The 26009-nt window shown below is 44.1% G+C and overlaps 1 protein-coding gene across 3 annotated transcripts in view; it reads left to right on the top strand.

Annotated features, from left to right (window-relative positions):
• PTPRM (protein tyrosine phosphatase receptor type M) overlaps nt 1-26009 on the top strand; it is a 617272-nt gene that overhangs the window by 566515 nt on the left and 24748 nt on the right. For 2 of the 3 annotated variants that reach the window (XM_081149146.1, XM_081149148.1), the window contains 5 exons: nt 3519-3616; nt 19923-20039; nt 20746-20796; nt 24473-24627; nt 24866-25001. In XM_081149146.1, the coding sequence (XP_081005272.1) occupies nt 3519-3616; nt 19923-20039; nt 20746-20796; nt 24473-24627; nt 24866-25001 (557 nt within the window). The remainder of the gene's footprint in view (nt 1-3518; nt 3617-19922; nt 20040-20745; nt 20797-24472; nt 24628-24865; nt 25002-26009) is intronic. The other variant, XM_081149147.1, reaches the window with a different exon arrangement.

Genomic DNA, 26009 nt, shown 5'->3' on the forward strand with positions numbered 1-26009 from the left:
CATGGGCTAGGCCCGGGGAGAGAGCTGAACATGCTGTGTTCTGGATGTGTGCAGAGGTCCGAGTGCTCAGAGAAGGGGACTGGGGAGCTGGCTGTGCTCATGAAGTTGGATTTTATCCTGTAGCAGTGGGACCTTGAGACGTTTAAAGAAGGGAACTGACCTGATGTAAAAACACATTTAAAGAGGTTGTTTTCAGAGATTCACGTGGGTTTTCTTATATTTTATTCTCTCCGGGCCCGTGATAACTGTCCACACAGGCCTGTCAGGTAGAACCCTTCTGAGTTGCTTTGACGTCCAAATGGAGGCAGTGGGACACATGGGGTCAGACCCCAGAACCCAGCTCCACACTCACCAGCCCTGTGACCTTGGACAACTTACCTGACTTTTCAGTAAAATGGGGGGAAACAATAACACCTATTACAGAGGATGGTGGTTTTTAAATTCAGTGAGTTGATGCATGTAAAATACTTCCAACAGGATCTTAGAAATAGTAAGTGCACAAAAGGAGTCAGGTATTATTGTATTTATGATTGAATACCAGTTCTTATTTGTACTATCTTTCTCCCCTAATATGCCACTGTGAGCTTAAAGGACCTTGACTTCCCACAGCTCTAGTTAACACACAAAACATACTGCATAGAAATTAGAATGTGAAAAGAAGGATACAAGCCATCTATCAAGGTTTGAAATGATAATTTTTAATATGTCTCACTTTTCATGAACTAGAGAATTCATCTTACACAATAGAGTCTATCCTTGAATGTCTTTCACTTAATGCTTTTCATTGCTTTTAATTTTTCTTCTTTGTGCTCTAGTTCTTTCTGCCCTTTTTTCGTTGTTGTTCCTTCAGGCCTTGGTGGTGGTAAGAATGGCCCCCCCACACCTTTCCCTCTCAGCAGAGGTCTGCGTGTGCCAACTAATGTGAGGGAAATGGAATGTATTACTGGCCTGATATTATTGAAATTTCAAGGCCTTACCTTTTAAATGCTTTAGTCCCACAGGGGGATGACTGCTGAGAATAACTTGCTTGCCTACTGTGCAAACATCTGTAAATGCACAGGCACAGCAATTGTGTCAGCTCCCACCCAGCCAGAAACTGCAGAAATCAAATCCTGGGACTGGATCGCAGCTGTTCACACTGGGGAGGGAGGGAGGGAAGGAGGGAAGGAGGGAAGGAGGGAAGGAGGGAAGGCTTTCGGTCCTTTGCCTGCTATCCTAGATTCCTTGTCTTGGGAGTTTAGTTGTCTGTTTTCTGTGAGATCCCAGTGACCTCTACGGGTTATTCTCCTCATGGTAAGGGCACTTGCCACACCAGCTCTGGGGAGACAGACATGGAAGGCAGAGGAGTACTGGCCCTCTCATGGTCTCCCTCCCCCGGTTTCAGCCCTATAGCCTAGAATGTCTCTGGGGAAGACTCCCGCTGGGCATTGAGGAGAGAGGTAGCTCTCCTTCCTGCCTGCACACGCCGGGCAGGATGCCGGAACACCGGGTGCATCCACTGTAGCCCTTGTCATCAAAACTGTTCCTGGAAGTTTCAGAGCAGGTGGCACAGGCCTGTGTATCTAATGAAGGAGGTAGAAAGTGGCTAGGCCACGCCTTTATTTCATGGGTCACATTGGGAAGACTATCTGTTTGCACAAAGATGGACTCAAGGTATTTTGTTTCTTGGGAATAAGCAACAAGCTGTTAAGTACACAGTGGAGGTACCTCTCTGCAAACTAGCAATGTAGTGATTGCTGGATCCGCTGTGCACTTGTCTCCTCTGTAACCTTCAGCCTGTACATCAAGAGAATGGCACGCATGTGCCAAGGGACAGGGGCCGAAATGGCAGGTGCAACTTCCCGGGCGGCTGTGTACGAGGCTCCATACAGGGACTAGACCCAGCGATATCCAGAAGTGGAGTCAGGTTTTCACGGGGAAGCTGAAATATGTCTCCAGAAGCACAAGGAGGAATGGTAGAGACTTGTATCATGGAAAGAAAGGAGGGAGACTTGGATAGTGAGGAAGGAGAAAAAAATTACACAGAACCACTGGATAATTGATCAAGAGAAACAGGAGGTGACTGAAGGGGCCCCTTGCGTGTGCCACCATTGCTCAGTATCCGATCCTCAGCCGAGGAAACACCATTAATAGATACCTTTCAATGCGCCTTGTTTCTGTTTAGTGCTTTGCTATTTATAAGATGCCTGAGTGTGAATCACCTCCATGAATTTTCAAAATAACGCCGACAAGTGTTCTTGAAATCATTATGTAGATAAAGACGAAGACACTGAAGCTCACAGGGGCTAAGTGGCTTGCCCAAAATCGCACAGCCAGTTCACAGGCAGGGCCGGTCTCCAGTTCAAACACTGAGCTCCAAATCCAGTAGTCGGTGACGGCCAGATCCACAGCCCACTGGGCGCCGGTCCCAGCACGTACCCCAGTGTCTGTCGGATTCCGCTCGCAGCGTGGGACTCTCCACGCCTTTGCGGCGATACTCCTCACACTTCCTTGCATTTCTGCTTGGCTTAGAAAGATTTATATGGGTACAGTTATACCCCCAAATATGCATGATCATCAAATGGAGTTTGGGGGTTTTCTAAAATCTGGATTAAAAGAAATTTTGAATTTCAGCTTTCTATATGTGCTAGTATCTATAGCACTGGCATTTTTTATGTTTTTATTGATTTTAGAGAGAGGAGAGGAGAGGGGGAGAGAGAGAAGGAGAGAGAGAAATATCGATGCCAGAGCAAACATCAATCGGCTGCCTCCTGCACGCCCCCTACTGGAAATCAAGCCCACAACCCGTGCATGTGCCTTGACTGGGAATCGAACCAGCGACCTCTCGGTGCAGGGGATGACTCTCAACCATCTGAGCCACACTGGCCAGGGCAGCACTGGCATTTTGTAATATATATTTTCCCACTTTTTTATTCCAGTCCATTAGAACGAGTTTTGTAATTCTCAGATCTCCCAAGAGCTAAGAAAGGAGAACCTAATCATGTTCAGTGACAGGAAGTACAACTGCTTAAAACTCTTAACTTTTCTCTCACTTTAGGAAGTCAGACCCCCAAAAAGGATTAATTTGACAGAATAAGAAAAATATTAGACACAAGAAAAGGACATTTTCCTATAGAGGCCCATTTCATTCTATATACCATTTCCCTGGGATGTCTGCCAATTGTTAGGAGGGAGAGTAATGTTATCCCTGTTTTAAAATATCACTCTTGAGTATCACGGCGACAAATAGCTAAATGACGGGAAAGTCACTTTCGTTCATGGCAGTAGTTTAAGAGGGAGAAAGAGCTCAAATACAGACGCATTTGATGACATGAGAAAACTCAACCGTGAGTGACAAATTCAGTATTTCTGTAGGTACTCTTTTAGAAAGAGTGCCCTTTTTCATCAGCACTAAAAAGGAGAGCTATGCCCATCTAGAAAAGTGAGAGAGCTGCGTGTGATTTATTTGCAAGCCCAGAAATTTTCCAGTCGCAAACTTACAAAGGAAAAAGAAAAGTTTCTGTTCTGTTTTGCTGCAGGACCAATGCAGGAGACCATCTATGACTTCTGGAGGATGGTGTGGCACGAAAACACCGCGAGCATCATAATGGTGACCAACCTTGTGGAAGTGGGGAGGGTAAGTGAGACACCTGCCTGTCCGTCTGTTCCTTGCTTAGTTGGTGATATGAAGTAAGGCAAGAGCAAGCTTTTGAAGTAGTATTTTGTGTACTCCAGAAAACATTAACTACCGCAGCTCCTCCTACCGCCTGCTGCACTTGCTTATAAATTATCAGCAAACATAGTCTGCATTGCTTTCATTTGTTGCGATAGCAACAGACAGGAAAGGCACTGACTGAAGATTTAAAAGCAGTTGCTATCTGACTCTATTGAGCACACAGAAACACCTCTAAGCATGAATGCTGGTTGTTGGATGTCAAAACTCATGGGTGCCGCATTAGACATAACTACATTCCCTGCTTCAGGAAAACTGACTCTAGAAACAGTGTGCAGCACTGGCTTCAGTCCTTAGGTTAGAATTCCAGCATCTCCTCTTGCTTAGATGTTACTTCCCTGTGCCTCCACTTCCCAGCCTGCAAAATGGGGGTCATTATCTGCCCGGGATCTTGGGTTACTTTATCTGTGTCAACCGGTGATGAGTGCTATTTTTGTTTAACCAGGAAACTCTTAAAATATTTCTAATCCCGGGGCTGGTATGCTGCAGGATTATTTCCAAAGTTAAATTTTAAAATGAGAAAATAAAAAGAGGGCAATTGCTTTGTTTTATAGTAGGGTCAGTTCCATGGTTCTGCCCAACTCCAGAACCCATTACTTCTTAGAGAAGTTGACATTGTGAGATCTACCCTCAGCAAAGGCAGCCTAGAGATCAGCCTAGAATTAAAATATGGGGGCAGAAATCATAAAGGTATTGCTTCTTAAGATTCTTGATTAGCCTTAAAAAGATAAACCGTTTATGGATGAACCTGGAGGACATTATGCTAAGTGAAAAAAGCCAGTCACAGAAGGAGAAAAAATATCTGGAGACTGCTTTCTCAGTACTGTACTTTCACAATAACTGTATTCCTTGAAAATTATTCACCTCCTCAAAATGTTACATATGTGCATCAGACCTTACTTAAAATAATTACAAGGTAAATTATTTTGAAAAGTAAAAAGTCATTCAAAATAACTCCTGAATTTTTAAAAAAATAATGGCACACATGTGCATGGTGTCCCAAAAAATGTATACACGCTTTAACAGCTGATAGCTCAATTTTTAAAATGAAATGCATTTTTAATAAACTCTGCCTTTGTAATTATTCAAAGTGTGTGTATACATTTTTGGGGGGACACCCTATATTTGTTACTTAATTGAAATTCGAAAGTACACTGTCTCCAGACTCAGTGTCTTGGGAGAAAGGCTATTTCCATAAGATAAACCTTTTTTGTTTAAGGAAATATGAAGACAGTATAGTCCGTGGCTAAAAGGTCAAAAAAAGAGTATGCAATAAAAAAAGAAAAAAACCACCTACACTAAAGCCCACTGTCTCTTTTGCAGAGAGCCATGTTCCATTTTGAGTTACCTGGGTTTAGAAACTTAAAAAATAAAAAGGCTATGCAGCCCTGGCCTTGTGGCTCAGTTGCTTGGAGCATGCCCCCGTGCACGGGAAGGCTGCAGGTTCAATTCCCAGTCAGGGCACATCCCTGTGTTGCGGGTTCAATCCCTGGTTGGGGCACATATAAGAGACAACAAATCAGTGTCTCAATTTCACATTGATGTTCTTCTTTCTCTCTTTCTCTGTTTCCCTCTCCCTTCTTTCCTCTCTAATATCAATAATAATAATAATAAATCTCCAAAAAATAAAGCCATGCAGCAGTGGTGGCCTCTGTTCCTTCCATCAGGCACTTGGACCCGTCGCATACAGGGTAGTCACTTGATTTTTTTTTTTTTATGGAAACTGTTCCTTCTGACACATAACCATGGAAACTCCAGCTAAAAGTGTGCAGCTGATGGAGAGAGGGTGACTAGGTTTCAGGTTTACCCATACATGGAAGCCCAGAGGCTAATTTTGTTTTAAAGCTTTCTAAATCCTTACCAAGGTTGTGGGGATGTGGTAAGCTCTGAAGAGTCCCCCCCTCGTTACCATCAGCCCCTTGGATGGGCCTGTCTTCAATCAGTAATGAATTTAATGGCATCTGCCCTTGAAATGTCTGTCCTGATTTGGTGGTTTTGACAAGAGGTCACATTCCCTCCAGGCCAAGGTGCTGACCTTCTTCCAGGCCGTTTCTCATTGTTAATGCTGCACATTTGTCTGGAGACGACTCCCCCATTTTCCACGCTGAAAAACAGCAACAACAAACCACCGAAGAAATCGAAATGCCATGGTTTCTGAGGCCCGCGACTACCTACTTACATGTTTGCTGCGCACGGCACCCTTCATGAATTAGGCATGAGTGAGCTGGGTGCCGCTTGTTTACGCGGCCTGGCTGCGGATCCATCAGGCAGCAGCCGCCTTCCCCTGATTTTGCCCCGAAGCTCTCTGCAGCAGGCGCCGTAATTGCCGGTGCTGGGCCACTGGGAGCCCTTCCCTGTCGCAGCACCTGGTGCAGAAGACACCGACGCTGCGCTTCCCTCCAGCAGGGTCCCCGGCACATCTGCCAGGACCTGTCATTATCTGAGACTTCCTTGTCACCACTGAGCATCCCCTTTCAGCCCGTGTGTTCTGGGATGGGACCCTTGTCAGTTTGCCTGGCACCTGCCCGACGGCTGCACACCTGGCATTTAGATTGCGTGGAATGTGTTGTGATTGTTTTCCCTCTTTAATGAACCCACCTGAGGGACATTTAACTTTTCATCCAGTCGCCTGTTTCCCAGGCATTCCCATTTACACTGTTTGTGTGGAGGTTCACAAACTCTGTTGTGTGGTACTAATCCATCTGCCAAAAGTCTTGTAACCAAATCTGTGGGACTCCCAAAGGAGATTTTGCACTGGTAATTTAAGCTAATGATTTCTAAACATATTTAGTAAGTTTTATGAAGACCTCATTAGAATGTGACTGTGTATTAAAAATCCAAATAAGATCTCTTAGTCATGTAGGAAGATTATTGTCCAGTTGCTCTGAATAGTTCTTATAACAGGCAACAAAGTGTTTTGGAGCTAAAAGATGTAGGGACTGAGATGTTAACCTCTGTCAGTATAGAGGGAACCACCTAAATGGATGCTTTAAAGATTATTACCCACCCAAAGAAGCTCACCTGTAATTCCTTTCGTAACATTTGTCACTGAAGAGTAGTGAAAGAAAAAAGTTTAAGATCAACACCACACATCAGAATTAACTTTCTAATTCACATGCAAGGAAAGTATATTAAGATTCCAAGTGTCCCTTTCACATTCCAAGAACATCTGACTTTTCTACAAAAGTCACCAGAGCCAGGGTCAATGGAAAAAGCAAGGAGGCAAGGTTGGCCCTTTATAAAATGTGGAAATACTGCTTAGTAGAAAAAGTAATGTAGGTAATGCCTAAAAGTACAAAATAATGATAATATTTTCTGCAAAATCTCTCAAGTTGTTCCAAGACATCAAACCCATCCATGAAAGGGAAGAAACAAATTCTTTTCATAGACACTGCCAAGTTTTTTCTCTCTTGAACTGTCACTATTACCTTTCATAGCTCTTTTTTAATGAACTGAATTTTTAAGATGGATATTTTTTGACCTGGGTAATTATAGTTCTAACTTTGATCAATTTATACTTGTTCAATAAACATTCCTCTCCATTTCAACCTACTGTCAACCATTTCAACAATCATATTAATGTAGCTGATTCAAGCCTTGCCTCCCTCCATAATTCCCACCCAGGCAATGATACACTTCACATCACCTCCCCCCAACATATTACCCAAGAAACAAGGCACTAACTGAGCTATTATCAGTAGGAGAGGGACCCCCTACAGAGCCCTCCATGGCAGCAGGGCTCTTCCAGAAGAGATGACTCCCTTGGAGATTCTCTCTGCCCAAAGATATGACTCTCTCTGTAAAAAGTTAGAAAATCAACCAAAGAGCCTGATTTGTCTTGTTTACAAATTAACTCAAAGTAGGCTTTCTAATGCCTTTTCATTATTTAATGATACACTTATTATATACCTGGCACTAAGAAATTCAAAGATGTTTATAATTCACTTAGAACGTAGAATACTATAATAGGAATATTCCAACAGTTGACTGTAATACATGTGGGTCAGAATGATGACAACAGTAGTGAAGGGACCAATTCTGCCTGAGGGACTCTCAGAGGACTTAATGGAGAATGTGGTGAGGAGCTGGACCTTAATAAGAGAAAGAACTTTAAATGGCAAGAATGAGACACTTTAGGAGGAAAAAAAGAGAAAGAACAAATGGCAAGGTGGGGAAGGAGCCAGTGGCCTGGTGTGGCTGTGTTAGAGAGCTGATGGGGAAGTATAGTAACTCTGAGGCTGTTCGGCCTGTCAAGGCCTTCTCAATGGGGGTCTGAAATGCGTTTCTAGGAGCAAAGGTAGACGCAGGAAGTGGATGGTGTGTTTGTTTTAATAGAAGGCGTCGAGCTGGTGAATCATATATTCTAGAGTTGCTGGTCTAATCTAATCTTCATAGTCACTGGATTTTACACGGAGAAGGTCATTGGTAAGCTTTTGCTTGAGTAGTTTCAGAGGAATGACAAATCCGAGTTCTTTGATTATATGCCACAGAAATCAACTCAGGCTAATTTAAACCAAAGGAAAATTTATTAGAAGAAAATCAGGAGCTCAGAGTGTTGATGTAAAGGATAAGTCTTGCAAACAGAGAGAGAAAAGGCACCAGCTTCAGAGGGACAGTGAGTGGAGGGGTCTCACAGCCAGCCAGTCTGGTCACGCTGGTGCTGAGAGGATGAGCGCCAATAATTTCCAGGCTTTTCTCACTGTGTTCAGGATTCAGAGAACAAAGACAGAGCATCCGACTCCCCCAGGTTGGTTCATGTGCTCGTCCCTTGCTCTCCAAGGCCCCTAATTGACAAGCCACCCTTTGGGGAAGAAGCAATTCCCCAAAAGGACATCAAGGACCATTAGGAAAGGTGAATGGATGAAGTGATGTTGAGTGACCAGAAAACAACCTGCATTCACTATGAATGGTGAGGACTGAAGGCAGTCTGTAGGGTCAAGGCAAGAGTAGAAAATACAGATGTGTAGACTGAGTTCAAACTCATCAGAAGCTCAGATGAGAAAGGAAGAGAGAGAAATAGAGGAACATTTACAATCAAAGGATATTTTAAAGGTGAAAGACCTTTGAAAAGTTTATGTGTTACAGAAAGAATCAGGAAAAAGGGAGCGATTGACACCTTAGAAGGCGGAGTGCTGAGGGAGTGTTTCCCATGGAGGCAGGAGGGAAGGGGTCCAGAGTGCAGGTCTGCCCTGCAGCCTTGTAAGAGACATCTTTCTGAGCCTGGAGAACACAGACACATGAGGATGCAGTTAAGTCACTGTAACTAAAACATAAACAAAAACACTTGGAATGGCACCCTCTCCTGATGACCTCAGTTTTCTGGTGAAGATCTGGGGGCTGAGAGACATGGGGGAAATAGCTAGATTATGGAGGCGTGAAGGACACAGGTGAAGGGTTAGCCTGGAGCAGGAGCTGGCCTGCTCCTTTCTTGGAGAGAAGAATAGGGGAAGATGCAAGCCAGACTCAGGGGTGGCAGCAGGACCTGGGTAATGGGAATCCTGGGACAGCAGTAGCCAGAGCCCTCACAGAACTGACTCTGAGGGGGACAGGTTACCACAGCTCAGGCTGCATGTGTGCATTTCTAAGTGAACTCTCACCCTGAGCCTTAGTTTACACATCCCTAAAATGAAGAGAAATTGGCTGAATGAACCCTAAAATTCCATGTTTATATGAAGAATTTTTATGTTTGTTGTTTCCACTTTGTCTCAGAAATCCATTTAAATAACAGGCGCATCTGCAGCCCAGATATGTTCTAATGCACGTGGCCTCCGGACCCTCCTGGCTCACTCACTATGTCTGCTCTGAATGCCAGCCATAGGAAAAAAGCATGGAGTCTGGATTTTCAAAAGGGAATGAGTCCATAAAAAGACATGTGTGCTCTTTCCTTAAGAGAGGGCCGTCCATTTTTATTTCCTCTGCACTATTTTATACACATTTTATAGAAAATCTAGAGCAGAATATTGTAGTGTGTGATTTGGTATCAATGAGATGAATTCTGCCAGTGTTCTATCCATTTTTAATTTATACGGACTGTAAAAAGATGCTCAGTCTAAAATTTATAGACCTTCCTTTGAAAATGAGCTAATCTGACTATAGTAAATTACGATTTTGAGAAAATATCTTCTTTTCAAAAGTTCTCAAAATTGCTTATAGCAATTCACTGGCTTATCAGCTGGCACAGTCAAGCAGTCTTACCTTCCAAGCACATTTCTGTTTCTGGAACCCATGATCAGCAGTACCGCATCTGGTTCCTGCCTGCCGCAGGGAGGGGCCCTTGGGGAGAGCAGGGCTACTTTGGAGAACTCTCGCAACCATCTAATAAAGATGTCTCTGCACACCCATCGTATTCTGCAGAACTGCAAGTGTAGCTTTTGCATCTAGAAGATCTCCTTGTGCACAGAAATAGTTCTTTTACCCTCCCCTCCCCCACTGAAATCAATAGAGAGTCGGCATCATCACTTAATGTCCATCATTCCAGTTTGGAGAACAAATGTATTTAATTGAAAGGTAAACTGTGGCATAAGGGACATGCAAAACCAGATACAATTGTAAAACAAATTCATTTAACTAGGAAACACTTCATTGACTACCAAATTGGGTGGTGATTTTGAAAAATGTGAGACTAAAGGAAAACAAATACTTTCAGAATAAAGCAAGGAGAAAACCACATAACTTTATTCTTCATTCTGACTGAAGGCTTATTAAGTCTTTTAAATTAACTCCTAAGCACCGCATTTGAAAGCTTAAAGTAGTGGGGTTTCTTATGTAAAATTTCATATCTGTAATGCTAATCCTGGCTTCTGTAAACTTTACTCAGTAGTGTCCCTGCCAATAAGTGTGGTGTGTGTGTGTATACATACATGCATTTTTTAAGGCTAGCTGTTCCCCTCCCTTACCTTTGCTCACGTGGGTAACCAGACTAGATCCCTTTCCATGAACACATTTTCTGTACCTGATAAAAGGTTCTTGCCGAATGCAAGCATCACACACGCGCACACGCTCCTTTGCTCACACGTCCTTGCTCAGCTGTAGAAACGTTCTTTGCCTTCTTGGGAACAGCGAGCTGCTATTTGTTCTGAGTGCAGACCACTGTCTCTTTTTTCCCTGAATTCTGCGTGGGCTGTCACAGTGGATTCATGAATTTCCTGCGGAAAGACAGCATCAGTCACCTGTCTTTTTCTCACACTTCCTGTTGCTCTGCTGTTGTCAGTGTTAGAGACCTTAATCCCTTGGAGTCTAGTACCCCTCTCTCCTAGTACACATGAAACTAGTTAACTGGTTATCAGGTGACCTCTCGCCCTCCTGTCAGTGAAGGCCAGAAAAACGGAAGAGGGGATCCCTGCCTTCAAGACACTTACAATCCAAATGTAGAGGAGTGACATGCAGTTGGTGCCAGAAGGAACAAAACACCTTTGGGTACCATTCTCCCTCCTCCACCAGGCCAGGCCTCTGTGAGTAAACACTAGGTTATTTCACCTTTGAGTCCCAGAAGGCTGGGCACATAGAAAGTAGTAGAGAGCATTCAGTGAATGTTTCTGAAGAGTTGGAAAAGAATTACAAAGGAACATATGAACTAGTGGAAATCATTTATTTCATACAAGGGAAATTTCTGTGTATTGCTGTCCTTCCCTTGACTGCTCATACACTGGGTGAACGGACTGAAATCTAAAGTCACACGCGTATATGTGCAACCTGGTCATTAGGGGTGGGAGTGACGTTCTACAGCTTGTGTGATATTTAGCCTACCTAATTAACACTTACGTATTAAGTTCTTAGCAATTCATTATGTCCCTTTTTTAAAAAGCTGTCATTTTTACCCAAATAGTGATGAATTATAAAATAGGCTTCAGAGATGATTCTTTATGTGCACTAAGTCATCTGACACTTTCCTATCAGCCGTCTCTAATATTGCCACAGTGGTGGGATATTGCAGGATCAAAGCCAAGCTGCAGGTCTGAATCAGAAGTGTTTCTCAGCACACACTCTCCTGGCGCCCCAGGTAACTACGAGCTGCGTGCAGCTCAGCTGTGTAACAGTCTCTAGCCGAATCCATGGAGATGACTGCGTTTGAGTACCGCTTTCAGGGTCACCCTCGCCAAGCCCTGTTGCTTGCCCTCAGCAGACACTCTTGCTTCTTTGCCACATTTGCCTGGCCCTGGATAAGTCCTCATGTGCATCAGTGTCTGGGCTTCCCGTGTATTCATCATTTTACTGGCCTGGGCGTGGATCCTCGGCTGTCTCACTCTGTCACCTCTAACTATATCTGCCGTTGTTTTGGGGGTGCATGTAGGTGGTAACCTCCCTACTGTCTATAAGGCACTCATGAGGGTAGGGGGCCTGAATGAACAGGTGAACCGTTCACACCGCCAGGCTCCTGCCTGAAGTTCCTCCCACCTGGTTTCCGGTTTTCTATCTGGTCTTCCAATGGCATCTATTAATTAATATTATTAACTGATGGACATATAATACGATACACACAAAGAATTCAGATGAACAGGTGCACCTGGGACAAATGTGCCTTAGCCTCAGAGTTTTTATAGCCCAGTCCCTGTCACCCTCATACTTGCTCAGGCAGCACATCTGTAGTTTCTTAGAAGTGTAATTGGATGCAGTATGGGATGGTCTCAAAGCTGCAACAGCCCTCCTCCTTTGTTCTGCTCACATGAGCTCTTGAAAATTGGGTTTTTTCCCTCACTTTGCACACTATAGGTATATCCTATTCTTGAATAATTTGTTGGAAAACAGTAAATGATGTCTCACCTGGAGTGCAGAATTCTATTTTCCCTTCTCAACTCTCCAAATCTGCTAACTTCATCTTCTGAGGCCTGGCTCTGCCTCTCCCTGAAGGCATGAGGTTTTCTGGCTAAGTAAATATGTGAGAAATGCTGGGGACTTCTCAGGAGAAGAGAGCCAAAGAGGCAGAATAATCCAGTGAGTAGTTTTATAGTCTGTATACAACTCCTTTCAGATTAGCCAAGTGGCAAGACATCATTATCTCTACTTTAGTTTAACTAATTAAGGAATTTAAGTGATGAGGGATTTAATTTGGTAGGCTAACAGACAAACAGAAGCCACTGCCTCAGAACGTTTTCTCTGAAAGTACCTGCTATAGAAGACAACATCTGATGGCTGAAGCTGCTGCCCCATTTCTCTGGGACCAGGTTTCTAGCAATGAGAATGTGGACAGCTCTGGATACTTCCCTGATGAAAAATCCAATTAAAGAGCCCCCTTCACACCTGTCAAGAAGGTGTCGAGTAAATTGCTTCTTTATCCTGTAAGACTCAGGATCCAGGAATATGCATTTGGATAACATGATTTGAAAATTATGGGGGTGCTGCTGGATTACAGAAGCGGATTGGTCACATAGCCAACAGTGAGTATAGTAACAAAATGAGTTAACTGCCAAGGATGTCACTGGATTACCTGCTGGAAGTTACTAAAAAGAAGCAGAGGCTGCCAGGGAAACACTAAAGGAGACCTGTGGCATACAGTGGAGAACACTGCCTGCAGAAGGAATATGAAAACTAAGGGGAAATAGATATTTCAAAACCAGTATGGGGTTTACTTCTAGCTTTTGGCTTCGGACTGTCTACCATGATATAGATACAGTACCCTTATAATTTAAAATTCCAGATGGAGAGAGAATTCTTTGTGTGTATCGTATTATATGTCCATCAGTTAATAATATTAATTAATAGATGCCATTGGAAGACCAGATAGAAAACCGGAAACCAGGTGGGAGGAACTTCAGGCAGGAGCCTGGCAGTGTGAAAACTGGATTTACTCAGGCTAGACAGTGATTTTCCCAATTCAAACTGTCCAGACCTTCAGAAGTTCTTGATTTTTGTGCCAGTTTTCAAATAGGCTTCAAGGATGGTGCCCAAGGGAGACCCCAGGACCAAATGAAACAGGTTTGGAAGGGAGGAGCTGGGAAACCTATTATAAGCCAGGTACTTACACAAAGTCTTTATACATATTATCTCATTTAACTTCTACAACCTCCCTAAGAAATTCAATGCTTTCACCCCATATTATGCATGATAAAACTGAGGCTCAGGGGTATAAGTCAAAAGTAAGCAAAAAAAAAGAGCGAATGTACTTCCATCTTCTTCATCCCACAGAGAACAAAAAATCTGTATTTCCAAGATATTTAAATGAGTGAATGTTTTTATTGCTGTGAAAGCTCTGTAAAATAAAAAATAATTTGGATACAATACATCTGTTCTCTTGGAAACCTCCCTGGCAGCTGCTCATGGCTGGGGTTCTTTTGGTAACCGCGCTGCGTAGCAAGCAGCCTTCTTGCTCTTGCTGTCCAGTATTGCCGTCAAAGCTGAACTCGGCTGGCCCAGAACACAACTATTAATAGAGCTGTGGTCACTCCTTTTGGGTGTCTCTTTTTAGGGGAGAGAGAGAGAGGCTGTTGAAAACCCCTTGAGAAATCAAAACTCCTAACAGTGCCTTTTTTCCCCTCCCACTCCTTTCTACCCCTGTAGAGTACTAGTTATTAGATCACACTGTGGTGGCCCCAACTGAAGAGCTAACATTCAGTTCCTTAATCCTCTTAATCATGGTTTTCTTAGTCCTTGGACCCCTGCACAGAACAGGCCTTCCCGTTCTGCCCCATGCACCTCCCTGCAACTGGTGGAGCTGGTGATGGCACCAGCGGAAGCATAGCAACTTGTGATCAGTGTCAAAAACGAGTGATGGTTTCAGAGTGTGCTTCTATTCTCCTTGCCCCTCCACCCCACATACTGTCTCTCAGCCCCCCAAAAGGCAAGGAAGCTAAAGTCATTTTAGGGCTTCCCACTTGGCATCTGCTCCTGAAGCCAGACCTGGCAAGGGTGAAGAAAGGATGATGCCCCTTGAGTTCCAGCTCCCCAAATGCCCTGTGCTTGGAGCTGAGCTTGAGTCCACAGCCTCTCCTTCGACACCTGAAGCAAGTCACTGGCTGTCCCTGGGCCTGTCCTTTGTTTCTTTATCTGAGGACAGGAGGAAATGGAAGCAATGAAGAGGATGGTGAGCAGCCCTGTCCAGAGCTAGCCCTCCTCTCTCAGGCCAGTCACTTGCCCTCCCTGAGTCACTACATGAGGCCCCAGTCGTGAAAATGGAGTGATTCCAAACAACAAAATCCAAGCATGAAAGGCTTATGTGGCAGTTGTAATGATCTTGAAAGTGAGTGTTTGGAAACTGGGCTGTCTCTGTGATGCCTCGCAGCTTCATTTGATATGAATCTCCTCCCCACAAATCACAGGCAGCATTTCCTAATTTCTGCTGAGTGTTCACCAGACCACCCTAGTCGGAGAACAGGCCTGCTGGCAGCTCTCTCGAGTCTTCTCCATCCCTGGAATAAAGTTTGCAGGAAAGAGGTTTAAAGGAAGCTTTGGAGTTTCCCTTTGTTTTGTTTTCACCCAGGGTTTTCCCCACCATAAACCATGCAAGTTAGCAATGCTCCGTTTACCCTCTTACTTCTCCAGAAACCCTGCCTCACCTCTCCACCCCCTTAGTGGGCCCTTGCCCTCTGAAGTCCTGTGTCACCTAGAGTCCAGATCACAAAATTATCATTTAATAAAAATATGAATTTCCATTTTGTGAGCACTTACAATGAGCCCACACTGGGGCAGATGTTTTAATTGCATTATATCATTTAATCCAGTGGTTCTCAAACTCATCTGGTCTTAGGAGTTGCCTAGGGAGCTACGAAAAACTACAGATACTTCTGTCTCACCCCAGAAATTATTATTTAATTGTCCTGGAGTGCTTCCTGGGCTTTGGAATTTAATACTCCCCCCAAAAAATAAATCTAATGTCCAGACAAATTTGATGACCCCTGATTTAATCTTAGATTACTTTGCAATAGGAACTAAAACCATCCCCTCTTTACAGACAAAGAATCTTAAGCAAACTTGAGTAACTTATGCAAGCTCATATCAGCATTAGGGAGAACCAGACTCTGCAGTCAACTTGTGTTGTCTAAATCCTTGGTACTCAAAGTGTGGTCTCCAGGTCATCACCTGGCACCTGGGTTGAAATGCAAACTCGGGAGGCCCCACATCCTCAGACCTACCAAATCAGAAGCTCCTGGGGTGGGGCACTGGGGTGTTGTAACGGGCCCCAGAGGGGATTCTGCTGCCTGCTGAAGTTTGACCACCACAGCTCTCGCCATCTCGGGATGCCCTGAAGGTCACAGTAATGTGCTGCTAGCCTGGGGAGCTACAATTCCAGCCCACCAAGGCTCCTCTGACTTTATTGTACACGGGGATCATCTAGGCTGCAGTTATGACCCACCTCAAATAATTTTTTTCAGGCAGGTCGAAATCCTGGAGGTATTCTGCTTTCTGTACTGTTTCATGTTTGTGAATTTTAAATCCGACAATGATCCCCATTTGGAGGCAGGGACCACACCATGCTACCCCGCAGCCTTTCACTGTATGGCACACAGCAGGGCTCAGTGGCAGGTGCTTGACTGATGGCCGATGGAACCAGGGCAGAGCACCCAGGTAATGAACCTGATCAGGGCCCCCCTTTCTGGGCTGAAGGCTGTTGCTTTAGGATTAGGATGTGTGGGAAGCACGGCCTCTCCTGGATGTTGTGCAGGTAGCCCCCGGCTGCAGAAGGCAGCCAAGCCTGGCCTCCTCCCGAGGAGAGGCGTGTCTGGTTCTGCTCCAGCAGGTGCCACAAAACCAGCCGTCTTAACACCTCTGTATGTAGACCTTAGGAGCAGGAGGCGACTCAAGCCCCTAACACCAGGCGTGGAGAGTCTGCATCCAGAAAGCAGCATACATTCCCCCTTCTCCGCCCCTCCACCCCCCTCCTCTTCCTCTTTTCTTTTCTTTTTTTAAAGCAAAAGAACTTGACACAAATCCAAGCAGTCAAAAAGATACTAAAAGGAGCCCAATTTAGAAAGGTTTTTAGTAGGCGCAGACAGATGTGGTGAACCATTTCAGGATCTTCGGGAGACGAGAGGGAGGGGCGGGGTGGGAAGTGGCCCGGCCGCCGCCTCGGGTGCGCCCCGGAGGTGCCCTGCGCAGAAGGCGCGTCCTGAGCAGGTGCGGGTCAGGCAGGAGGCACCCCCAGGCCCCCCTCCTCCCGGTGACCGCCCATTGCAGGAAACCGGGCGGTGCGGGTTAGAATCTTACCGAGCGTTTGGGGCAGAGCGGGTTTCTTTAAATCGGTGGCTCGCTTCGCGGAGGGAGCGTGGCACCTGTCCCACGCGGGGCGCGGCTGGCCCTTTGGCGACCTCTGGGTCTCGCGGCCGCTTCCTGCCGCCAACGCGAGGGGGCGCCCGGCTGGGGTGGGCGCGTAGGATCCGATTTCCCAGGGAACCTGCGCGCACCCCGGGAATTGGGAGAAGTCTCAAAGAGAACTCGGCCTTCGATGCATTGCAGGGGCCTTTGCCCTCCCTGACTTGAAGACGTTCGAGCCCCCCCCCAAAAACACACACACACTCATTGAAGACTGGGGGCGGGAAGGATACGGAGATAAAATAGGTGACCATGCCCCACAGGGTGGGGCAAGGGTAGGTTTACAAGGAAACGATAATACAAGAATAAACTGTTTCGGGTTATCACAAGGGTAATCCTACTTTTACCCCACCCTGTATGTTCTCTATCAGTTGCATCCTATAACAGTTTGCAGGGGGTGGGGGGGTTCTCTTTTAATTTTTGGAGAAATACATGGCTTTTTGAAACCTTTTTGAAACATGGCTTATCTAAAACCTCACTGAATTGTATGTCCCTTCCATTGAGAACTGTGTCATTTCACAAGTGCACATATATGCTCTATTTGTAATTTTTATGTCTATCCACTACCCTCTGCTTGCATAATTGAAGTCACACAAAGTAAAAACAAATCCCCCACTATAGAGGACCATTGAAGCATCTTTGTTAATTACCCTTGTGAAAGTAATTAGACATTCTGTAGGTGAAATTAGAGGTCCTATCAAATTAGACATCTCCACAACTATACATGCTCTGCTCAGGTCCACTTTGCATCCAGGAAAGGAACAGAGAGATTACAGGTCTCTCTTTTACTGGAACATTTTAGATCCATGATGTAAATCTTCGAAACGTTATGGATAAACCATAATATGTATAAGTATTCATACTTAGTAAAGTCACAGATAATGTTGCCATGAGAAATAAAATGATTCCCAATGGAAACTAAAAATTTAAATGAGGGCAGGGACCATTATTGTCTTATGCTGCACTGTATCTGCAACTCTTGGTGTGTCTGGCTTACATCTTGCCAAGTCAGGGTAGTAAGGCTTATCTAAAACCTCCCTGAAACAGCTGCCAGGAAGTTCCATAAGGAAGCAGCTAAGATCATAGCCAGCCAGCCCCGCACTGGAAGTGTTAGAGTACCAAGGTGCGTGGCATTCTGGGAAAGGTCACCTCATATTTCTTTTTGTAAACTTTCCCAATCTGGGATTTTCCTTCTTACTCTGACCCTATTATTTTCTCCATAAAATTCAACTCTGTGTGTATCTATTGCATATTTAGTGTGTCTGAGACACAATGGGGGACTGCAGAAATTAGCAATAAAATGCCTTCAGGATTTGCAGAAATTAGCAATAAAATGCTTTCAGGATTTGCAGAAATTAGCTATAAAATGCTTTCACGTGCTGGCAGGTAATAAGCAGGTATCAAATATCCTAGCAAAACATGCACATTTGACCAGAGGATCAAAAAGAGAGAGAGCTCACGTCTATGAAGGAAAGACTCGGAAGGGATATAGCGTTCATGATATACTTTGAAGAAAGGATGAGATTTTCAGCTGGGACCCCATGGTCATAAGGAGAACATTCTGAACAGAAGGAGCAGCAGGAATAGCCTGGATCATGAGGTCTGTTTGGGGTCCCTGCAAACCACTTGTCTTTGAACATAAGTGGATAGAAAGGGGAGCAGTGAAAGGTAAGGATGAAAACAGTAGTAGTGGCCAAATGAAAGAGACCCCTGAAGGCCAGGCCACATGCAATTCCTACTTAATGTCATGAGCAGTCATTGGAAACAGAAGCTTGTTGAGCAGAGCAAGTAAATGCCATCGGTGTGGGTGTGTGTATAGAATGTTCATGCAGGAAGTTACCAGAGCCTGAACTAAGATGGTAGCAAAGGGAATAAAAAGTTGGAAAACGTATTTGAGAGATATTTCAAAAATGTCTTACACTTAGCAACTGGTTGGGTTTGGGAGATGGAATCACCGATTTTGCGCCTGGGTAACTGAGGATATTGTAGCATCATTAACGCAGGCAATCGGGAGGAAACCCCTTGATGTGGGACACAGAGTTCTTTCAGGCGTATTGCCTTTGAGGTGCTGGCAGGACCTCTGAGGGAAATACCCACAAAAGAAGTTAGATATCGATTCAGCACTTGGAGAAATAGGGCCAGAGGTAGAAAAGTTTATCCTGGAGAAGGGGTGACAGGAGTGGAGGAAGCTGCCAGGAATTCAAGACAGAGCAGCAGAGGCTGAGACAGAGCCCTGAGGACAGCTCCATGGCCCTGCCCAGGTTCCTCCTGCTCTTCCCTCCTCCCAAGCTTTTACTGAAGCCTGCAAGAGCTACAGGACAAAAAAATTACCAGGAGGGGCCAAGTGTAACATTTTTTCCACCTGAAAAATCCTTAGATTAGAGGCTTCCAGTAATATGGAAAGACTGTTCATATTCTGCCAAGTTTTGTATATTGACTTTATTTAGATTAAAATGAATCTGTAATTCTAACTTGGGAAAGCCACATAGTTACTTCCTTTTTCAGAAAGAAAAAAAAAATCTCTAATCTTACCGTTGGTTTTGATTTCCTGCTCACTCCTTCACAAAAATGTTCAATCGATTCCTGAAACTAGAAGGAATTTAACATTCAGAGGAGCTAAAATATTGCAAACTACCTTTTATAGTTCATTTTTCCAGGCCATTCCCTGAGTAGAGATAAACAGGAAATGAATGGTTACTGTAACTGGGATATTTGCAGTATAAATACAATTTGTTAACTTTAGACCATTTCCCTAGGTTTTACTCCTTCCATAACTCACATTTTCTTTTTTCCTGGGGAGAGAAGAAAAGCATACATGATCTAAAAAAATAAACCTTGCTCTGTAGTATACAGCTTAATTTCTGTTGCTTTGTGCAAATTTTATCCTTTATATCATACTGTGACCCATCATTTGGGGAACTAAAAAAAAAAAAAACTAAACTTTTTATTTTCTTTGTGTTTTCTAAAGGTCAAATGCTGCAAATACTGGCCAGATGACACAGAGATATATAAAGACATTAAAGTTACCCTAATAGAAACAGAACTACTGGCAGAATATGTGATAAGAACATTTGCTGTTGAAAAGGTAAGTTTTCACACTACGTACTTTGAAAAGCCGCGGTCAGACATTAGTGATACTAGCCTTATTAACTTACTAGGATAATTTATACATGGTCACACCTGATTGCAGGTAGGCGCTATCTAGTAATTTCTCAAGATTGCATCTCACCCTCTGATTCTACAACAGCTCAGTTTCATCTTCGAAACAAATCATTCCCATTTCATAAAAGTCTATATTTTGCAACTAAACCGAAAGATAATGCCTATCTGTCTGTTTCCTTTTTCTTTGTAACCTGGTTGATATTGTGCAGCCCGTCTCTCTCTCTCTCTCTTCATTCATAGACAGTTTGATAAATGGCTTCACGTAGTATGTCCATATGGGGTTCCCGTAGTGAGTTAGTATCAGTGTCGAGACCCAGATCCTAACTCCTCCTGGAATCCCTCTACTCCCTGAGGCTTTTCCAGCCTCGGGTTTCATACGGACTGATGGGTTTTCCAGGTAGAGGTGACTTACCTGGAAACATAAGATACCTTTGCATGAACCAGCACCTCCATCCATACTCACTCCCATACTCGTTTCAGCCTTTGGTACTTGCTGGTGTTGGGTCGTGAATGCTCTGCTTTGGCTCTCCTCTGCCTCATCCCATGTGCATGGATGGGGCTGCTTCCCCGAGAAGCACTGTAGGGCATAACAGGGAATTTCCTTATCCCCCCTCTTTCTGCTGATATAGGGAGGGGCCGGAAGTGAAGCAAACTGCAGCCCATCCAGAGAAGTGTCACAGGTAGGCTGTGGGGAAAGTGGAGGTGACATGGCCGAGAAACGTTCTTCCTTCCAGTCCTCATCTTGCCTTTGATGAAGGGGACTCATGATATTGTGTCTGAGGTCCACAGACTTGGTCAAGAGCTGATTGTCAGAACTGAGCCCTACACTGTCACACTGGACGTTGCAATTTTGTTGTGAATTTGTTCAATGCAAGCTTGTACTCGTTTACAGTAGCAGGTCCCCTTGGAGGACCTGGGTTGTCCATGGGCTGCTGGGCCTTTGGCTTTGGCTTTCTTCTCTACTCTGTATTCACACTGCTCCTAAGGGCGCTTTTTGGGTTAACAAGACCAGTTTCAGGAAATTAAGGAAATTGCAGCATCTGCTTATTGGCTAATTTACCCTTATGTTTTGAACTACCTGTCTTGGGTTTCAAATCCATATTCGTCATAGAATCACAAGGCTGAAAACACTTTATTTTAATCTGTCTCTCATACTGTTTTTTTCAGCCTGTCATTTTTAATAAGCAGTCAGGAGGCTTGGGGACTTCAAAGAATGTGGAGCTCTAGTTGCCTCAATTCTTCAAGTTCTGAACCTCACACTTTGATGTTGGATTTTTTTCCTTCTTGGGCAGGTTTGGGGGAGGGGAGGATATGGAGGATTCTGTATGGCTCCTGGCAAGAGCACTCACGATGACTGCATTAAAAGAGACAGCGATAAAGGACCCTCAGTATTTTTTCTTAAAAAAAAAAATCATCCAAAAGCCATCACTTAAACATGGAGTTCTTTGAACAGTAGCCAGCTCTCTATTAAGCTGAAAATGCATCTCCGATGCTAAAGGAAGGGTTTGTTTGTTTCTTTGCTCTTTTTAAACCTCTTACTGTACTCTCCTACATCCCCATTTACACAGAAATGTTTTACAAATACCCAGTTATTTTAGTCACCAGACAAGCAAAGAAGTGGTGGAGGGAAGGACGAGGAGCCTATTCAGAAATTTGGGGAAATCAAAATGACCTGTTAGTGATTCTTCTAACTGGGCAATTGGAAACTTTAAGGAAAACAAATCATTAGCACTTCTGTGGAGCACTTCTTGTAGATTTGAAACTTTCTCATTAGTAGGGGGGGGAAAGCAATCGAGCATATACTGTGAGAGGCCTGCAGTTCTGATTCTATTTTGAGAGTATGTTGTATCTAGGGACCTAAGGTGAAAAATGGATTTGGGCTCCACTCTGCAAAACAAGCAGGCACATTGCAATTGGAAACTGATGAAGTCCTGTTTTGCGTGGGATTGTCATCGTTCCTTTCCCACGTAGCTGATGACTCAAAGCTAAATAGATATTAAATAAGGTGTAGTGCCCATTGTGTCAGGAGGAAGGCAGCTCAAAAGTCTCCCTGGATCTAGGCTGTCTGGTGAACCTGTCCCCATCTGTCCTGGCAGAAAGGAAGTTGACAGTGGCCACCGAATTCTCTCTACCTAGGAAGTGTTTGGGGCTCCAAGAAGGCAGTGGGAATATGAACCTGCTGTCTCAGAGACAAGCATACACTTAGTGATTCATTCATTCCACAGACATTAAGTACACACTTTGTTCTAGGCACTATATCTTGGGTTCTTCTTTCCCATTAAATTACATGGAAAAATGAAGTGAATATTACTTTTTTATATTGCATTAATACTTGTTATAATGCAAAATAAATAAAAATAATGTATAATGATATCGAATTGGGAAGTATTTCTGCTGTGATCAATAATCACATCTGTAATTCCCCCCCCCAAAATGAATTAGCTCAGAAGCTGTTTCCTTTGCCAATCTTGAACATAGAAGAGGGTGGAGGTTTATTTTGGGAAAAGGTTTTCTGCATCCCAGAAACTGACATTTACCTTGCTCTGAAAGTGAGTCTTAAAGAGATCGGATGGATGGAGTTTAGGACACAGGATGCTGGAGCTGAAGTCCAGCAAAGCTACAAGAGGAAGTTCTCAAAAAATAAAAATTAAAAAAAAACACAAAACAGTATATAAGAGAAAAATCCCTGTAGTGGTCTTTGGAATAAGTAAATATGTATTAGAGTCTTCCCCACTGCTTGGGACCACCGCTGGCCCAGTTGTCACACACAAAACCAGGGGAGCTCTCTGGGGGTTTGGAGGATGACCCAGCTTAACCCTTTGTCTTCTGATGGAGGCTTTGGGACTGGCCAAATGTGACCATGGTGTCAATGATAAGAAATGTGGGCTCCTAACCATCTTATAATGTTACTCTGGGGTCATAGAGCTTATTTAGCAGACGACAGTGTTGATTTTCATTTGTAACTCCCTGATAGCTTAATTCCTTAATGCTTAAACTTCATTAAAGAATAGCATGATTTTCAAAGAGTAATAAAGCTTCAATATTTGTGGGTTACTAAGCTAAGACATATTAATACACTTATAGCAAACAAGTCTTATCTTAAAATCTGTAAATTGTTAGCCTCTTCCAGTCTTTCAAAGCACATAAAATTCTGATTTCTTCTTTGTTCACTAAGTATACGTGAACAATGACTGATGGCGAATGTGATAAAGTTAGTGGGTATTTAATGTTAAGATAAATAAAACCAAATCCAGGGACTAACGCAAAAATGGTATTCAGTGAACAGTCACCAAATGAGAGAAGGGAGAAAATTAAATTTGATCTCAAATTTACATCCAGCCTTGATTCTGGAAGTAATTGTTGTTTTCAAAACAGAATTTGGCTTCAAGATGCAGTCTTAGTACATAGGCTCATACTTTAAAAAAATTTGATGGATATAAATCAACTTAAATATTCTCAAAACAAGAGTAAATTTTTTAAAAACAAAACCTTAGAGTCTCTTTTATTCTGCCTTCCCTTCACCTCAGTGGCAGGCATCTCTCCCACTTCAACTTACTGATCCAACATAGAATTCCAGCAAAATTTCATTTCCGTGGTATATATTTGCATGCATGCCTGTTTCCCACAAGACAACTGTGACAACTTGAAGACAGGAGGCACTATCTGAACATTTCTCTGTCCCCAGCATCTGGCATCATATCTGAAGGAAGCATTGCATTCATTCAGATTTTCGGTGAATGGATGAGTGGATTAAGTGTTTATCCGAATTAAAAAGAGAAATCTAACAAAATGAGTTGCAAATGAAAATTAGTTCTCTGGCCTATGTAGTTAGAAAGTAGTCCTCATTCATTCTTCCAGTGACACTCTCTCTGCATCCAGAGTGTCTGCTGCTCAAGGACCTAGGACAGAGGGACCAGAATAAGGGTCTTGGATTTTAGTAGCTAATCTCTCGAGCACACAGATACCATTTTTCCTCAGGTCCCTGTTCTGTGCCTCTTTCTCTGTGAACTCACACCTCACACAGTAGGATTTAAGTGATACACAAACTGTTAACTGAGTCTACTTTTTAGAAAGGAATTTCAAGGAACCAAAGAAATCCATTCATTTGCTGGAATTGCACTGTCAATTAACATTTTCCCCAAACATCACCCCCCCTTTCACCCCATGAATATCTCCCTGCCTGTGATAAGGTTTTCAAAGTGTGTAAAAACTCTAATAAGAATGACCTTGCTCCCAGCATTCATAGTTTCTATCCCCAGGCTTACTGACTGCTGAGGGGTGCCCGATGCTCCGCCGGCCGCTCATCCTGTGTTTCCCTTTGCTCTCTCCCTGCACTGCGCTGACTGGTGACGGCAGAGGGGCGTTCACGAAATCCGAGAGATCAGGCAGTTCCACTTCACTGGCTGGCCGGATCACGGGGTCCCTTACCATGCCACCGGGCTGCTGGGGTTCGTCCGGCAGGTCAAATCCAAGAGCCCGCCCAACTCAGGCCCGTTGGTGGTGCACTGCAGGTGAGCGGCGGGGCACAGTGGGCGGGGGCGCGGGCCTCCTTTGGGTGTGAACACGCCGCGGGACCCAACGGAGGCGGTGATAGCACACCATTGGGAAGGTGTGAAATGCCACTGAATCGTACGCTTTCGATGGTTCGTTTTATGTGATGTGAAATTCGCCATAATAAGATTTTTTTTTAAAGCAGCAGCAGCGCAGGGGGCCCCTTGCCTCCTCTAACAGACACGTCTCTCCATTCAGTGCTGGCGCCGGGAGGACCGGCTGTTTCATCGTCATCGACATCATGCTGGACATGGCGGAAAGGGAAGGGGTGGTGGACATCTACAACTGCGTCAGGGAGCTGCGGTCCCGGAGAGTGAACATGGTGCAGACGGAGGTACTGGGCGCCCCGTCGGCCCACCGGGTCCTGGGCTGGTCCCCAGGGCTCTTCTGCGTCCCCACCCCCGAGCCGAGGAGAAGAGAAAGGCTGGCAGTTCGCTCTCCCAACTCCCTAAAGAGAAAGTGATGTACCTGGCAGCCTCTCTTTCCTTCCTTCCTCCCTCCTTCCTTTGGCTCTTCCTTTCATAAACGAGCAAAAGAGGCCTGAGTCTCCCAGGTAACAGGATCCGTAGCCATGAGCCTAAATCTGCACGTGCTTCTGTGTCAAGGAGCCAGTGAGTCTCTACATTACGGCTTCGGGTTTCCAATACCTTTCTTCGTATTAAGTCTTTTAAACTAGCTGGTAACCAGAGCAAGACCACTCCTGAGACTAGCCAGGCATTTGCCAAGCAGCTTAAGGGTAATGTCTATACCTTTTGTTCTTCTCCTGGTCCCTAAAAGCTCTGCCCAGTGGCCTGGCATCGTGAGAGTTTGCCCATTTTAGAGATGCACTCTACCAACTAGTACTTCTATCAACTGAAATTCAAGGGATATCAGGAATTTGAGCTTTTGAGGGAAAGTATTACATCCTGCTCCTAGGAAATTCATGTTTTTACTAATATTTGATTGTTTTAAGTAAACATTACACCTACCACCTGAAAAATGATTCATGAAGTGGAAGAAGAACAAAAAAGAATATTACATTTTGATTGTGCATCAAGTTTACACAAGCCACTGGGAAACCTAATTTCTTTTTTTTTTTAACTAACATAATGAAACATAGCAGAAACTGTAAATGCTACTTTCATGGTCTCTTTCTCTTTAGAATAGGGATTCTTTTTTTAAAATATGATGATGATAATGTATTTTTTTAAATATATCTTTTTTTTAATGTATCTTTATTGATTTCAGAGAGAGGAGGGGAGAGGGAGAGAGAGAGAGAGAAACATCAATGATGAGAGTCCTCGTTGATCGGCTGCCACCTGCACGTCCCCAACTGGGGATCGAGCCCGCAGTTGATCAAATG

The sequence above is a fragment of the Miniopterus schreibersii genome (assembly GCF_964146895.1).
Source record: "Miniopterus schreibersii genome assembly, chromosome: 10".
Taxonomy (NCBI): Eukaryota; Metazoa; Chordata; class Mammalia; order Chiroptera; family Miniopteridae; genus Miniopterus; species Miniopterus schreibersii.